Here is a 17,114-nt window from a genome sequence, read left to right as displayed (position 1 = left end):
CAAAGCTCACTTCCACCCTGGGAGTCGTGCGACCTCAGAGTACGTGTCCTCCCCAGTAACACAGGACCAGGGCCCTTACCGCCCAGGATGCTTGACAGGAGTAACGAGGGAATGCTCCTAACGCACCTGGCACCGTGCTTAGCATGTAGTAGACGCTCAACAGAACAGAAAGCTACATCGGCCTGATTCTGGTCCTCCAGAAGTTTCCACATTAAGGCAGATGATGACCTTTACAATTTCACGGTATGCCAACCACACAGAGACAGCCGATTGTCAGGAAAGGCCAAGTGTTCTCACCGTCCACAGAACCGGGAAAAGTGCATGTAATTGGGGGTGGGGACTAGTTGTCCGGGAAGCAGGGGAACGATGGCAGAGCCCTGGCTGTGACTGCTTGGCCGAGCCTGGGGGGAAGTCTGCTTGAGATGAAGGGACAGCACCATGGGAGCGCTAGCAGGGATGGGAGACAACCCAGGTGGCAGACAGGAGGAAGATGCAGACTCGGAAGGAGCTGGTCTCTGGTGCCCCAGGCCTCTGGCAGGGCTCTTGGCAAGGGCACCAAAGAGAGCTTGGGCTCAGGGTTGTTTGGGAAGGAGATGATGCCACCAGCAGCCACACGCGTTGCAGAGACCCGCCGGCCCCCCCTCATCCCTGGATGAAGTGTGGGGAACCTGGCTGTGTGGCCAGAAGCAAGTCTTAACCATTTCCAGCCTGTGTTTCTTTTCTTTTTTTTTAACGTTAATTTTTGAGAGACAGAGAGAGACAGAACATGAACTGGGGAGGGGCAGAGAGAGAGGGAGACACAGAATTCAAAGCATGCTCCAGGCTCAGCTGTCAGCACAGAGCCCGATTGCGGGGCTCGAACTCATGGACCATGAGATCGTGACCTGAGCTGAAGTCGGACACTCAACTGACTAAGCCACCCAGGTGTCCCCCCAACCTGTGTTTCCACAGGAGAGTCTGAGTCTCAGCTGCGGGGAAGTTAAGACCGGTACCACCTCCTGAGCCCCCAACACTTGAGGTGGTGGGTGCTGAGGGTGCGCTGGATGGCAGCTGACTGAATCAGGGCCCTGCTGGCTGGCAGCGGGAGACAGCCTGGGAAACAGCTCTAGTGTTTCACCAGGAGGGAGGCAGAAACATTTAATCCCCAAACCAATCAGTCAATGATCAACACGTATCTGCTAAGCAGGGCTCTCTGCCAGGTACTGCTGGGCACAACGTGGCTGTGGGTCTCCAGTCACAGGCAGCCAACACATACCCAGAACAAGAGGGCAAAGCGGGGGGTGGGGGGGTGGGGGGCGGGGGGGGGTCTCGCCCAGTGGGGAGTCTTTTTAGAAGAGCTTAGCCACGTTTCTTTAGGTATGTTATGTTTTCCAAAGGACTTTCACCCATTACTTGATCCCTATAACCCCCCTCATGAGCCAGACAGGGCCAGTGCTATTGTCCCTATTTTATCTCAGAGGGGCTAAGGGACTTGCCTAATGTCACACAGCTTTTTAGTGGCAGAAGTAAAACCAGAGCCTTGTAACCTATGTGAAAGCACTTGTTAAGCAGGGGTGCCTGGGTGGCTCAGTCAGTTGAGCATCCGACTTTGGCTCAGGTCATGATCTCACGGTTCGTGGGTTTGAGCCCCACATCAGGCTTTGTGCTGACAGCTAGCTCAGAGCCTGGAGCCTGCTTCAGATTCTGTGTCTCCCTCTCTCTCTGAATTTCCCCTGCTCAAGCTGTCTCTCCCTCTCTCTCAGAAATAAATAAAACATTAAAAATTTTAAAAATAAATAAATAAACAGGGATGTGTGGCACCCCAGGGCAGGTTCTAATGAGTTCCTAATGGAGGTTGAGTAGGGACCCTGAAGGTTCCTGCTGTCCCCGCATGCCTGGGAGTCACTGGACTGCAGGGGTAGCAGGGAACTCCACCCAGGAGCAGGATCTGAATTCCAAAAGGCCCTCAGGGTAGGAGAGAACATTCTGGTAGAGCAGACTTGAGACCTCAAATAACAAAGAGGAGGGTTACACAGAAGAGCTTCAGAGGGGACGTGAGCCTCATTCTGGACCACAAAGTGGCTCTGGGTCCCCAGTACGAGGGAGGGATGCCCTGGACGGAGGGGTGTGCAATCATCCCGATATCTCTGAGGCCTCAGCACCCCCAGACAGCTGGGGACAGCTGTGTGACCCTAAGTGGCTCACTTGCCCTCTTCGGCTCTCAGCCCCCGCATTCATCAGAGAGCCTCCTCAGGAAGGCAGGGTGTGGGGTGATTGTGGCGCTAGCGCACAGATCTGCTGCGTCCTCAGCCAGGGTAGGCTACCTCTCCGCCTCGGCTCCTTACCAGTGGAGGGCCTGCACGCCAAGAAGGGCTGCCTTGAGGACTAGATGGTTCTGGGTGCAGAAAGGATGCTCACCGCATCCCCGGAAGTCTCTGCGCTGGGCTCCAGCAATGTCCTCTCTTCCCCCTGATCGTACCACATCTGAACTGTCTGAGGTAGAAAAGGGATCCCAGCTCAGCCCTGACTTGTCTACAACAGCTCTAGGCCACCTCTGAGTTTGGAGACTCCTGGGGTATCCCAGGAAGTGGCTGTGCGTGTGTGGACCCATGTGGCTCTGGTCTTCCCAGTGCGGGGGGCGGGGCTCGGTGTTCGGAGCTGCAGGCCAACAGCGCCCACCCCTGCCCCCATCTGCTGGAGCTGCAGGCCATACCAGGGGCCCACGCCCTGGGCGGGCGCACAGGGCAGCCATTGTCTGCGCAGTGCCTGGCACCCTCTCGTTTGCATAGCCACGTGAAGAATGTGAGGGAGCAGCCTGGGGACGAGTCTCTGCGGAGGGGGGCCGGGCTGCGGGGGAGGAAGCCTGCGGGTGGGGGTGGGGGGCCCACAGCAGGACCCTGCTTTCCCCCAGTGCGGTCCAGGAAAGGCAGGTGGGCCGCTGGGGATGGAGGGGGCAGCCGGGAGGGGGGGACGTTGGCCAGAGTAGGCGCACGATTGTGGCATTCCCCGTGCACCCACGCCCGGTGGTGCCCGTGGGGCCAAACTGAACGTGAGGGGATTGCTAATGAGCTCGAGGAGAGTTAAACATTCCTCTGCTCCAGAGGGCTGAGCTGGGATGGGAAGGGAGGGGTGGGCAGCTAGGAGGGGCAGCCTGAACCCCAGGAATGTGCAGAAGCCACGGCTCCCCGCCAGGCTGTTCTGGAGCTAGAGGCCAGGGCCCCGTGCCTCCGGCCCCAGCAGGGGCTCCTAAACCAGCCAGCAAGGGGATTAACGAGGCTGAACAGTCTGCCTTCCTTGCGGCTGATGCCAGGAGGTCAGTACTATCTCCCACCTCCCCGACCAGGCCTCTTGCTGGCTGGCAGCCAGGTCTGGCCCAGCCTTGATGGGGTCCCTCATCTGCCTCCGTCAGATCTCAGATCCCACAGTACATATCCCTGGCCTGGCCTCCCCTGTTTTGGATACATATGCCCGCCCCCGACCCCCAGAACCCGGATTCCCTCTCCCAACATACCCTCCCAGCCCAGTCTCTGTACATCTGGTCTCAGAGATCTCTCCAGAAAGTTCTTCCTGACATCTAACTCTAGTCTTACCTGCTGCAAAATGGAATTCCATTTCCTTTCTGTCCTACAGTCAGAGGACAGAAACCCAAGGGGCAAGTCAGCCAAGCAACAGCAAAGTGCATCATCTCAGCGCTGGTGCTGGGCAGGAATTAGAATTGTAGGATATTTGCAAGTTCCTAAAGGGGGTTCCCCCCAGAAAGGCCCTGAGGGCAAGCAGGGTCACTCCTCCCAGCCCCTCCCCTCTCTTTCCCCAGGAGGCGGGGCCGAGGCACCCACCTGTGCCATGGCCCCGCCCCCCACCCCAGGGGGCCGGCAGGAGCCATGCTGAGGACCCTGCTCTGGCTTAGGCAGCTGCTGTGGGCGGGCCCCTGGCCTTCCCAGCCCCTCGGCCTCCCCCTGCATTCTAGAGCCCAGAGCCGCTGCCTTTGCCGCCGCCACCACCACCACCACCACCACCACCACCGGGCTGCAACCTCTCCTTCTCAGCCTCTGGCCACCCGCCGCTCTCCTACCCCCCCCCACCCAATTGTTCCTCTCACCTGGCCATGACCCGGGCCTACCCAGGGACCCTGGCCCGGGCCTGAGCCCTGGGACCTCCAGCCCCCTCCTCCCCTCCCCTGGGTCATGGCCAACTCAGGACTCCAGCTCTTGGGCTACTTCCTGGCCCTGGGTGGCTGGGTGGGCATCATCGCCAGCACAGCCCTCCCGCAGTGGAAGCAGTCCTCGTACGCGGGCGACGCCATCATCACAGCCGTGGGCCTCTACGAAGGGCTCTGGATGTCCTGCGCCTCCCAGAGCACCGGGCAGGTGCAGTGCAAACTCTACGACTCACTGCTCGCCCTGGAAGGTAGGTCTCCCTGCCTTGGGGGAGGTGGGATGTGGGGGGAGGGGGGAGGCGGGAGCAGGCTGGCACACAGCCTGACCCTGTGCTGGGCCTCATTCTCCAGCCCCTACCCCTGTGCGTTTTGAAAATCCAGGCCAGCCTGGTGCCCCGTGGAGGGCAGGGGCTGTAGGCCCCGACAGCCAGGAGTCCAGATCCCCGCTCTGCCACTATAACCTTAAAGGAGCCGCCCCCTGCCTGTGTTCGCATGTCCTCATCTGTAGAGGGGCGCACGAGGGCCTTACAGGACTGTGGCAGGGTTAGCTGAGAGGGGTGCCTGGCACTCGGAGAGGCTCATTCCCCTCCCCTTCTCCCCATACTCCATATGCGGACACACTGTGCACACACCTTCACGCCACGCCTGCACCTAGACACGCACGTCCCCATTTGGGCGCGCCGACCCACACTACGCACACACCTGTGCACACGGCGTTTGCGCTCGTGGTTCCCTCTCCTTCTCTTTCTCCCGGGGTGCGGGGCTGCGCCTGACAAGTTGGCTTGTGTAAACAGGCCACTGCAGCTCTGTCCCTGGCTTGGGGCCAACCCACCCACCCTCTGCCCAGGGCCTCACCGGCCTGAGCCGGGCAGCTATCACACAACACCCCCTCCCCATGCCCGTCCACGTGGGTCGCCTGGCTCTTTCAGGGACCCAGATCCCCTGGCTGCCTGTGGCCCAGGACTGACCTGGGTGCAGGTGGATGCCTGCCACGGACGAGTCAGGGGGCAGAGCGGAAGGTGACCAGGAGCCAGAATGACCGATGGAGGAGGCGTCCCTGCCTGAGAGCCAACCTCGATGAGCCGGGCCTCAGACTCCCTCGGTTCTTTCTTCTGCTGACTCTGCAAGGCTCCAGGAGGAAGCGACCCCCACTGCTTGGGAGGGGGTGGGCCAGGCCCCAAAGGGAGGCTGCCTGCAGAGAGCAGCTGGCCAGAGAACTCAAACTTCCCTGATGCTACAGGAGTCTGAAGGGGAGAGGAGAGGGGGGTGAAAGTGAAGCTCGGGCTCACAGCCTGTAATCACCTGGGTCCTCACTGTCCCCTCACACCTGCTGCAGGTGGCTGCCAGGGAGGAGCTTCGTGCTCCTGCTCCGGCCCCTCCCATCCTGGGCTCCTCCTGTGTCCCCACTTCTCCGGCCACCCGCTCAGTCCCTCCCGCCCTGCCCAGGTCACATCCAGTCCGCCCGAGCCCTGATGGTGGTGGCCGTGCTCCTGGGCTTTGTGGCCATGGTGCTCAGTGTGGTGGGCATGAAGTGCACCCGTGTCGGGGACAGCAACCCCGTCGCCAAGAGCCGCATCGCCATCTCTGGGGGTGCCCTCTTCCTCCTGGCAGGTGAGTGTCCCTGGCTCCCTCCCCACCACCTCGGCCATGGCAGGTGGCCCCACCCTGGGTGGCCGGCTGGGGGCCAGAGCAGAGCTGAGCCCTCCCTCCTTTGTCCTTAGGCCTCTGCACTTTGACAGCCGTCTCATGGTATGCCACCCTGGTGACCCAGGAGTTCTTCAACCCCAGCACACCTATCAATGCCAGGTGGGCGCCAGGGCACGGCTTGGGCCAGGGGACAAGCTGGGCCTCCCGCTCCACTGCCTTTGTCCAGCAGGATACTTGGAGGGAGAAACAAGGGTCGAGCCCTGAGTGCCATCACCAAGAAACTCTCTGGAGCAGGGAGCCAGGCAGGGTGTGGTTGGGCGCTCTGAAGGGGCAGGGGCCCTGTGGAGGGCACTCCAGGAGCTAAGCAACCCAGATCCGGGTTTAAATCCCAGCTCTGTGTGTGCTGGCTGTGTGAAGGGCGAGTTCCTTAATCTTTCTGAGCCTGGTCTCCTCCCTGTAAAATGGAGCTGGGACCCAAGGACCCAGCTCACATGTGGGTGTGAGGGCTCAATGAGATGCTGCAGGGAGGACTTTGCACCACTCCAGCGCCCTGGAGAGCACTCAGCAAACCCGTCGCTGTGATCCCCGCAGAAGGCAGCGGGTGCTTTGGGCTGGAAGATGGAGACTGGAGAAGCAGGAAGGGCAGACACTGGGGGGCCTTACAGCCATAGGAAAATTTGGCTCCCCATCCTGGGGTGGAAGGCGGCCAACAATCGTGGCTGTGACGTGCAATGTGGTGGGGAGGGGATAAGACCAGTAAAGTGCAAAGGTCCGGAGCAGGGCTTGGGGCTAGAGGCTCGCAGTGAAAAATACGTTCAGAGATATTTAGCAACTAGAACAGCCAGGACTGGTAAGGCCGAGGGCGTGAGGGTGGAATAGGGGGCTCTGTGAAGACAGCCTGGGCCCACCTGGCTCCAGCCTCCCCTCTCAGCTGTGTCAGAGTAGAGAATGGAACAGTCTCAATCCCACACATCGTGAATGGCCTTTGGCCCTGGCGGAGGGAGAAGAGGAAAAGATGCTGGGGCTGTTCCAGTCTGGAAGGCTCCCTGGAGAAGGCAAAGGTGTGGCGAGGGAGAAAAAGGAGACCTCTGGATTGGGGCTTGTTCCCTGGGGCTGGCAGCTCCGGCCATGAAGGTCTCCAAGCAAGAGGCTGCTCGGCTCAGTGACAGACGTCAGCCTGGCTCTGGTTCCTTATCCCTCCAACATTCCAAGGCATCCAGTATGCCGGCCCTGGGCTTGGCCCTGGGGACACGGAGGGACCCGGTGCTCTCTGCCCTGGAGGCGCTAGCGTCAGCTCGGGCAAGCCAGGAGCTGAATGGCCACCTAGTGAGAGTAACGGTCAGGGCCCAGGGGTCAGGAAAAGACCCTGGGAGGAGGTGGCGTCTGAAGGGGGCCCTGAAGGAAGAGGAGTGGAGCGCCAGGAGGCACAGGCGTGGGACCCTCCAGGAGGGGGCGCCTAAAGCAAAAGCATGGGGGCGGGGCGTCCTGGGGGCGCCGCAGAGAGAGGCTAGGCTGGCGGAGGGCCCGGAAGCGGGGAGACCCGGGGCACCAGGGGGAGGGTCCCGCGTGCGCCGGAGGAGAGCGGGCCGCCCGGGCTGGGAGTTCTTTGGGCCACAGGGTGACCGAGAGAAAGATGGCAGGGATTGCCCTGCTCCTCTCCACGGGCCTCGGCGGCTCTCCTGGACCCCCTCCCCAGGCCAGATGCGGAAAGGGGCCCGCGTGCACGCGCAGAGCAGGCCGCCCTGGGCCTGGGTCACTCTGGGCGGTGCGGCTGTGCTGGGGCGGACGTCGGCGCTGGGGAAGAGGGGGGCATTCATCCGAACGCATCCAGAGAGACCGGGGAGGCTTGGGATGCCCCTGGTCTCAGCTCCCCACACCCTGCGCACCCCGCGGGGGGGTGGGTGGCGTGGGCGGGCGCGGGGGGACCCCCGGGACAGGGCAGGCTTGCAGCCAGCCCTAACGGCGACCTCCCTACCTTTTGCAGGTACGAGTTCGGCTCGGCCCTGTTCGTGGGCTGGGCCTCCGCCGGCCTGGCCATGTTGGGGGGGTCCTTCCTCTGCTGTACGTGCCCGGAGCCTGAGAGAGCCAACAGCACCCCGCAGCCCTACCGGCCTGGCCCCTCGGCTGCTGCGCGAGAGTACGTCTGAGCCCTGCACGCCTCCAGCCCCTTCGGCACCCCTGCGGCACAGCGTGCCCCCCGAGCCCCGTTAGGGTTCTGAGCAGCTTGTCCCCACATAGGCACCTACTCTGCCCTCTGAGACTCAGACCCAGACACTCAGAGGGAGGCCAGAGGCAGGACCCAGCCCGCAGGTGCACACGCATGTGGAGGTACGGGCAGGGACCTGTCTGCACCGTGCACGGGCACCAGATGTTTCCAGCCCAGATGCCGTCACTTTCCACGGGCCACTTATTTACTCGCTGCAGGGCTACGTGAGTGTCTACTCTGTGCCGGGCCCTGGGGACACAGCCACAAAGGTGGACCTTGGTGCCCCATGCCCTGGGGTGGCTAGAGCCTGTCCCCTTCCCAGGCTGACAGGCTCCTCACAGCAACCCCATAAAGGGGGCAGTGTCAGGATGATGAATGTCCCCACGTTACACACGAGGAAACAGGTTCAGAAAGACCAAGAGGTTTGGTCGGCCCGCTGTCCTTGGGTTTAGGTCTCAGGCCCTTCCAGTAGACCCAGCACCACACGCACACACACACACATGGCCAGGCCAAAACGTGTTGCCCCTGCTCCCAGGAATGGGCCCCTGGGTGGGCTGCTGGGAGGGCCCAGGTCTGACCACGCTGGCCAGTCCCTGCGCCTGGGCCTGAACCCCACAGCCCCTGCCCCGCCCTGACGCTCACCCCACTAACCAGCTCTCCTCTCTTTTGACTTTCAGACCAGTTGTTAAATTGTCCGCCTCCGCCAAGGGCCCCCTGGGTGTATAATGTCCAGGTCCCCAACCTGACTGTCCCCTGCCACACCTAGACTGTGTGTTTGGTAATTTTTGGAAAGAGAAGTGAACCTCCAGCCTCAAGTGTGGCGTCCTTTGATCTGTCCCTGGCATGGCTTAGAGTGGGTCCCTGAGTCCTTGGGCATAAAGATGGGGAGACAGACCTCCAGGGTGGGTTATACAGCACATCCAGTGCTGATCCGGGCTCCAGTAACTCCCCAGCCTGGCTGTGACCTCAGAGCCGCCTTCCCCATGCCCTCCTCAGCCAGCTCTGTCTGGCTTCCTCCAACACCTGCCTTGTGACCACATCTCATCAAGTCACCACATCCCACGGATGCAGCCCAGCCTTCTCCCCCAAGCTTGGCCTGAGGGAAATGAAGTCTGACACGATGACGATGACGATGACGGCGGGTGCACTCCCTGGGAGGTCAGGGATGGGAGGAGAGGAGCAAGTGGCGGAGGGGCTGTGGGATTATGGACGCAGGGCCCTGGCGGGGCAGCTGCTGCGTGCCCACAGGGCGCCTCGGGGGAGGCCATCTCCTGGAACCTCTGGCTAGAGGGGGTGGGCAGCTGACCCTGCAGGGCTTTAGAGTCCTGCCCTCCCCCCCCCCCCCCGTTATAAATGAGAACTCCAAGTCTGTCTGGGGGCTGGAAGCTATAATGCATCAGATCTTGCCTGCTTTCAAGTCACCCGGGGACCTGGTGCCCAGGCTCCTCCCCGGACATACAGAGGAAATTGGCCTTGGGTGGTCCTGGCACTGAGTTCAGGCAGCTCCTAAGGGACTGTGCTGTGTGGGCACCTCTGTGAGGCCTGAAGCTTGGGGCTGTTGGGGCCACGTTTCTTGCCACTGGGAGGGGATCTGCCGAAGAAAAAAGAGAGGAAGCCCTGAATCCCTCTGCCTTTCCTGAGACTGGGCTGGGCTGCTCCGTGAGATTCCCACATCTTCCCAATAAATACCCCCTTTTTGCTGAAACACTTTTGACTTCCATCACCTATAGCCAAAAGAGGCCGAACCGACACCAACTTTGGAATCCAGAAATTGAGGGTTGGTAAGGGCCCCTGTCACGGGCACAGGCTGAGCAGGGTGGGATGTGGGGCCCAGAGGCGCCTCCTCTCCTGGTCCCGCAGGACCTCTCTCCTGTCCCCAGCCGGGGATTTCGCAGCCCCTGTTATCTGGTCACAGGGCATTTGGCCAGGAAACTGTGTATTCTCCTGAGGTTCAGGGCCCACCAGAGGCTTGGGACATGGTAGGAAAATGTTGGGATAGAATGTGCGGGCTGTTGCCGGTGAGTTTCAGGGATGGGCTGCAAGAGAGACGAGCTGCATGCCAGTGGCGAGGAGTGGGGGGAGGGTCCTGACAGCTACAGGAATGAGCTTCACTCTGGTCCTTGGTGACAGGAGGTCCTTTCTGCCTATATAGCCAGGGGTTGGAGAGGTGGAGAGGCAATCCCTGCACAGGGCCCAATGCACTGATTAACAGCACATCCTAGCGATGAGTAGATATCTGGGGAAAGTTAGAGGGCTGTAAGACTGGAAGAGCTTGGGAAGCCTGGCCCCCAGTCCTCTCCTGAAGCAAACTTTCTCAAACGTCTACATCAAGGTCACCTGCGCTGCCAACTTAAGGCAGGGCCAACTTTCCAGGCCTCCTGCCCGGGCTACTGTTTACTGTCCCAGCCTCAGGACTAGAGGACTGGGCAGAGCCCCAGGAAGGCAGTCAAAGGGCACAATCCTAAAGATTTTGCTGAGGCTTATTAGCAGAGTTCTCCCAAGAATCAAACTGGCAGGCCATAGAATACAGTTTGCGGAGGACGTGTTCTTGGCCAGCGAGGAAAGCCCAAGCAGCATGGCGACCGAAGGTATTCAGCTTAAGGGAGTGAGTCTGGGGCATTGGAGTAGCTGACCCGGGGACCCATCCATCGCCTGCATCCGAGAGCACGGATATGGACTGAGTATTAGATAGTGTCAAGGAATTATGTTTTGTATTGTATGTATTGTGAATTTCATTTGATAATGACACTGTGTTGTGTCTGTGTTTTTAATCCTAATCTGTTAGAGGTGCACGTTGACATGATAGAATGGCTGGATTTGCTTTAAAATACTCTAAAAAATAATACAATAAGATACTCTCAGAACAGAAAGGTCAGGGGCAGAGGAAGTTTGGTAAATGCCAGTGATGCTTCGGGGTTCACTCTGCTCTGTGTGTGTGTAGGTTTGCAAATGAAAAAAAGGAAAGGTTGAACATACCTGTAAGTTTTGCTGGTTGAACAACTGAATCCCCCCTCACTGACCCCTGGAATAAGGGTGATGAGTACTCGAGACTCTTGCTACCAGGAAATCTGTTAGAAACAGACTCTCGGTTGGGGCGCCTGGGTGGCTTAGTCGGTTAAGCGTCCGACTTTCGCTTAGGTCATGATCTCGCGGTTCGTGGGTTCGAGCCCCGCGTCGGGCTCTGTGCTGGCTGACAGCTCAGAGCCTGGAACCTGTTTCAGTCTGTGACTCCCTCTCTCTCTGACCCTCCCCTGCTCGCGCTGTCTCTCTCTCTCTCTCCTAGAAATAAGTAAAATATTAAAAAAAAAAAAAAAAAAACAAAAAACAGACTCTCGGACTCCACCCCAGACCAGGTAACACGCGCTCTGCATTTAACGATATCTCTGGGTGGTTTGTGTGCATGCAGGAGTTTGGGAAACACTGATCTAGGCTCATGAGGGAAGAGCCGTGGGGTGTGTGGGTCTCCTCCATGGTTTTAATACCAGATACAGTGAAAGCAGTTCAATTTATGATTTCGTCTAGAAGTGGCAAGATTATAGGAAGCCACAGCTAAACCTGATCCAGGCAATGAAGAACGGATAACAACCCAAATTAGCGCTTCCTGACGTTTTCTCCTCATAGAGCACATAAAAATAAGATTTGGCTCAACTTATGAGAACATTACAATTTTATTCTTTGACAATGTTCCTGTTCAAAACAACTAAAAATGTTGGGGAAAGGGTAAAGAATTCTTCAAAGGGCTGACACAATGCTATGCAATCGCCAAGACAAAACCCGAGAAGCATTCCCTTTTGTCCACACGGTGGCCCACTTAGTGACCACAAAGCCGAGTTGTCCATGGCAGACAGGTTCAAGGATGAGTTACATATAAGGGGACTGAACAAATGATAAATATACTGAAGACTATGGGGGCCAGGCTTCTCACTGTCAGAGGATTGATTTATGAAGATGGAAATAGGGAAGATTTGAATAAATCCTCTGGTGTTGGATTGGAACTGGGGGTATGTGGATGAACACCTGCCTTCTAATATATTTAGATAAATATTGAAATGGCTATAGTTGCGGGGTGCCTGGGTGGCTTAGTCAGTTAAGCGTCCGACTTTCGCTTGGGTCATGATCTCGCGATTCGTGGGTTCGAGCCCCGCGTCGGGCTCTGTGCTGACTGCCAGCTCAGAGCCTGGATCCTGTTTCAGTCTGTGACTCCCTCTCTCTCTGACCCTCCCCTGCTCACGCTGTCTCTCTCTCTCCTAGAAATAAAAAAATAAAAAAAAATAAAAAAAAAGAAATGGCTATAGTTGCATATCTGTACGTACATGTGTGTGAAATACACATGGACATAGGTCTATGAGTTCTATCCCTAGAAAAGCCTAGAGGTGGGGCGCCTGGGTGGCTCAGTCGGTTGAGTGTCTGACTTCGGCTCAGGTCATGATCTCACGGTTTGTGGGTTCGAGGCCCCCATTGGGCTCTGTGCTGACAGCTCAGAGCCTGGAGCCTGCTTCAGATTCTGTGTCTCCCTCTCTCTCTTTCCCCCCCCCCCACTCATGTTCTGTCTCTCTCTGTCTCAAAACCAAATAAACTATAAAAAATTTTTTTAAAGAAAAAAAAAGAAAAGCCTAGAAGCAATGACAACCCAGTGGGAAGACATACATACTTTGATTTCTGAATACCATTCTCTGTTAATAGGTACCTAGGCTCCATGGGGAAAAGACTGATTTGAGGACTGGAGCAAGGAAAGTTCTGGAGAATCGTAACGTCCCAGAAAGTAAGAAAGTGGTCAAGGAATAATGGAGACATAGCCAAAGGATACAGAAGCCAGATTAAAAGGATTTCCATTCGCTTTATCTGGGAAAATTTGAACACTGAAATAAATAATGGTAGCGATGGATTTTAATTCAGTGGATAAAAAAATAGGAATCTGTTAGTCCATACTGATGTGAATAATTAAGTACTTATTAGGGGAGAAAAAGCTCTATAGTGAAATGACAACTAGTATAATTTATTAACTAGTAAATGTAATGGGGCAAGTCAAAATTGTGTGGCCTTTGATATAATGCATTGAGAAGAACACAGCATCATTTCTGTGATATTCCTGCTAAAGGTGCACAAATAGAACCTACTTTTGACAAAACAGAAAAATCCAAAGTAACTACCTGCACTCTTCAAAACTGTCCACGTGATGAAGACCAGAAAAGACTGCAGAGATTGAAGAGATATTACAACTAAATGCAATGAGTGATCCCGGACAACTAGCGAAATCTAAATGGTGTTTGTGGTTTAGATGGTAGGTAGTACCATTTCAAAGTTAGTTTTAATTTTTTAAAATGTCTTACTTATTTCTAAGAGAGAGAGAGAGAGAGAGCGTGAGCAGGGGACGGTCAGAGAGAGAGGGAGATACAGAATCTGAAACAGGCTCTAGGCTCTGAGCTGGCTGTCAACACAGAGCCTGATGCGGGGCTCGAACCCATGAACTGTGAGATCATGACCTGAGCTGAAGTCTGACGCTTAACTGACTGAGCCACACAGGCGCCTCTCAGAGTTAGTTTTCTGAATGTGATAGTCTCTTGTAGTTTTGAAGGACAGTGTCCTTGTATTTTAGGAAAATACACACTAAAGTGCTAAGAGGGTAATGAGGCATCAGAAAAAAAATATGCATAGACACACTTGAAGAGTGTTATAAGGCAGATATCTGCGGTATAATATTAATCAGGCAATTAATCAGACATACTGGAAGCTGCATTTCTTGCAACTTTTTTCTTAACTTTGAAGTTATTTCAAATAGAAAGGTTAAAAAAAAAAAGTCTGAAGGAAAGCTAGTACATGGAGATGCTGATCCTCTCAGAAGGTACTTGAAACCCCAGGCAAACACAGATGCCTCCCAAGATGGCGCTGGAAAGCTTTGGACTGACCTATGGCGACAAGCGAAAATCTGTATTTTTCCATCATTTTTGAAAGGTGTTTTCAGGGCGCCTGGGTGGCTCAGTCAGTTGAGCGTCTGACTTCGGCTCAGGTCATGATCTCGCGGTTCGTGGGTTCAAGCCCTGCGTCAGGCTCTGTACTGCCAGCCAGCTCAGAGCCTGGAGCCCGCTTCAAATTCTGTGTATCTCTCTCCCTCTCTGACCCTCCCCTGCTCACGCTGTCTCTCTCAGAAATAAATAAAACATTAAAAAAAAAAAGGTGTTTTCACTGGGAATAGAATTTAGGGTTGACTCTCAGTACTATACAGATGTCATCCTAGTGTCTTCTAGCTTACATAGTTTTTTTTTATTTTAGAGAGAAAGAGAGTGCAAGTGGGTGAAGAGGGGCAGGGTGGGGGGGAGGGAGGGAGAGAGAGAGAGAGACAGAGACAGAGAGAATCCTAAGCAGGCTCCATGATCAGCACAGAGCCCAGTGGCGGGTTTTGGTGTTCCTCGGCATTCAACACTCCCTGAATGCCTGCACCGCAGAGGGAGTCCCTCTCCAATCTCTTGCCCGGTCCCCAGTAGTAACTTGTCATTGTTTATGATGCAAGGCTCATGTTGGTGGCAGGAGAGTTTTCTCACTCCTCCTGCTCCAGCCTTAGCTGTAGACAGGCCCTGTGCACCTGAGCCCCCGCATAGGGCTCTGTCCTCCACACACAGCAGCTGACCTCTGCATAATGGTGCTGGGTCTGAGTGAGTTTCCTGCCCCACCACCAGGCGGCAGACTTCTGTTTCATAGCAATCCAGGACCTTGGTCCTGAAAGGATTTTCTTCTTTCCTCTAGAGGCAGGCAGCATTTGTTTCTACACACCTCAGAAGTAGGCAACCTTTCTATGCCCAATAATGAAGCAGCAGAAAGAGAAATCAAGGAATTCATCCCATTTACAATTGTACCAAAAACCATACAATACCTAGGAATAAACCTAACCAAAGAGGTGAAAAATACATACACTGAAAACAAGAGAAAGCTTTTGAAAGAAATTGAAGATACACAAAAAATGAAAAAATATTCCATGCTCATGGGTTGGAAGAACAAATATTGTTAAAAAATGTATACTACCCAAAGCAATCTACATATTCAATGCAATCCCTATCAAAATAACACCCGCATTATTCACAGAGCTAAAACAAACAATCCAAAAATTTGTATGGAACCAGAAAAGACCCTGAATAGCCAAAGCAATCCTGAAAAAGAAAACCAAAGCTGGAGGTATTACAGTTCCCAGCTTCAAGCTGTATTATAAAGCTGTAATCATCAACACAGTATGGTACCGGCACAAAAACAGACACATAGATCAGTAGAACAGCATAGAGAACCCAGAAATGGACCCACAAACATATGGCCAACGAACCTTTGACAAAGCAGGAAAGAATATCCAATGGAATAAAGACAGTCTCTTCAGCAAATGGTGTTGGGAAAACCGGACAGTGACATGCAGAAGAATGAACCTGGACCACTTTCTTACACTACACACAAAAATAAACTCAAAACGGATGAAACGTAAATGTAAACATAATATGGGAGGCCATCAATATCCTAGAGGAGAAAGCAGGCTAAAACCTCTTTGACCTCGGCCACGGCAACTTCTTACTCAACACATCTCCAGAGGCAAGAGAAACAAATGCAAAATTGAACTGTTGGGACCTCATCAAGATAAAAAGCTTCTGCATGGCAAAGGAAACAATCAGCAAAACTAAAAGGCAACTGACAGAATGGGAAAAGATATTTGCAAATGACATATCTGATAAAGAGTTAGTAACCAAAATGTATAAAGAACTTAACAAAATCAACACCCCAAACCAAATAATCCAGTGAAGAAATGGGCAAAAGATGTGAATAGACACTTTTCCAAAGAAGACATCCAGATGGCCAACAGACACATGAAAAAAAGCTCAACATCACCCATCGTCGGCGAAATACAAATCAAAACCACAATGAGAGACCACCTAATACCAGTTAGAGTGGCTAAAATTAACTAAGGCAACAGCAGATGGTGATGAAGATGTGGAGAAAGAGGAATGCTCTTGCACTGCTGGTGGGAATGCAAACTGGTTCAGCCCCTCTGGAAAACAGCATGGAGGTTCCTCAAAAAAATAAAAATAGAACTACCCTACGACCCAGCAATTGCACTACTAGGTATTTATCCAAAAGATTTAGGTGTGCTGTTTTGAAGGGGCACATGTACCCAAATATTTATAGTAGAACTATCAACAATAGCCGAAGTATGGAAAGAGCCCAAGTGTTCATCAACAGATGAATGCATAAAGGTGTAGTATATACACAATGCAGTATTACTCGGCAATCAAAAAGAAGAAATCTTGCCCTTTGCAACAATATGGATGGAACTAGAGTGTATATACTAAGCAGAATTAGAGAAAGATAAATATCATAATAAATATAGAGGACATAAATATAGAGGACAAACGGAAGGTTGTCGCAGGGGCTGTGGGGGGGGATGGGCTAAATGGGTGAGGGGCATTAAGGAAGACACATGCTGGGATGAGCACTGGGTGTTATATGTACGGGATGAATCACTGGATTCTACTCCTGAAATCATTATTGCACTATATGCTAATTACTTGGATGTAAATTTAAAAACAAACAAAAACAGAAGCAGGCAACCTTTGTTTGGGACTTACTTCTTTTTCATTGCTTCTGTATCTTCCAATATTCCAATAGGATCATTTCCTTTTGCTGATTAAGTGCAAATCTGCTGCTTGCTTGTCAATGTTCTCCATTTTTTGCCTCAAAATGTTTTTTCACCTTCATATCCTAGTGTGTATGGGAATCCTAGGGTGGCAAGTATTTTCTTTCAGATCACCGACGTTGGCTTTCCACAGTTTTAAGGCACCCACCCTTTCTGTTGAGAAACCAGATGTCAGCTTTAATGTCATTCCTTTCAAAGTAACATTTGTTTCCTCCTGATTCCTCTTTTGTCTAAAATCTGTGGTACTGTTATTGATGTGTTTAGATGTGGACATTTTATGTAAGTTTTGGGCTTCTTGACTCTTTCTTTTGGTGTCTCCTTCCCCTTAATCATCCGTAAGTCTCAGCCATTCTCTCCCCAGTTCGTTCCTTTTTCCTTTCTTCTGTGGCTTCAATCATAGTCGGCTTGATTTTCTTACTGTATTCTTAGTTTTTCTTCTCTACTTTCCAATCTTTAAATTC

The 17,114-nt window shown here is 53.9% G+C and overlaps 1 protein-coding gene across 1 annotated transcript; it reads left to right on the top strand.

The window, feature by feature from the left end:
- The first annotated feature begins 4,139 nt into the window (after positions 1-4,139).
- Positions 4,140-8,006, top strand: CLDN19 (claudin 19). Its single transcript, XM_039238698.1, has 4 exons — positions 4,140-4,386; positions 5,582-5,746; positions 5,857-5,941; positions 7,767-8,006. Exons 1-4 carry the CDS (start codon positions 4,164-4,166, stop codon positions 7,927-7,929), a joined length of 636 nt encoding a protein of 211 aa, XP_039094629.1. The 5' UTR covers positions 4,140-4,163; the 3' UTR covers positions 7,930-8,006.
- The last annotated feature ends 9,108 nt before the right edge of the window (positions 8,007-17,114 follow it).

Source organism: Hyaena hyaena, unplaced genomic scaffold, assembly GCF_003009895.1.
Source record: "Hyaena hyaena isolate Hyena2069 unplaced genomic scaffold, ASM300989v1 scaffold_144, whole genome shotgun sequence".
Taxonomy (NCBI): domain Eukaryota; kingdom Metazoa; phylum Chordata; class Mammalia; order Carnivora; family Hyaenidae; genus Hyaena; species Hyaena hyaena.
This window is presented reverse-complemented; position numbering and strand designations above follow the sequence as displayed.

Bases quoted from the DNA above. Each gene is read 5' to 3' on its own strand.
- CLDN19 (XM_039238698.1), top strand. From the start codon at position 4,164: ATGGCCAACTCAGGACTCCAGCTCTTGGGCTACTTCCTGGCCCTGGGT. The intron at 4,387-5,581 runs GTAGGTCTCCCT...CGCCCTGCCCAG, and splicing joins CTCACTGCTCGCCCTGGAAG to GTCACATCCAGTCCGCCCGA. The intron at 5,942-7,766 runs GTGGGCGCCAGG...TACCTTTTGCAG, and splicing joins AGCACACCTATCAATGCCAG to GTACGAGTTCGGCTCGGCCC.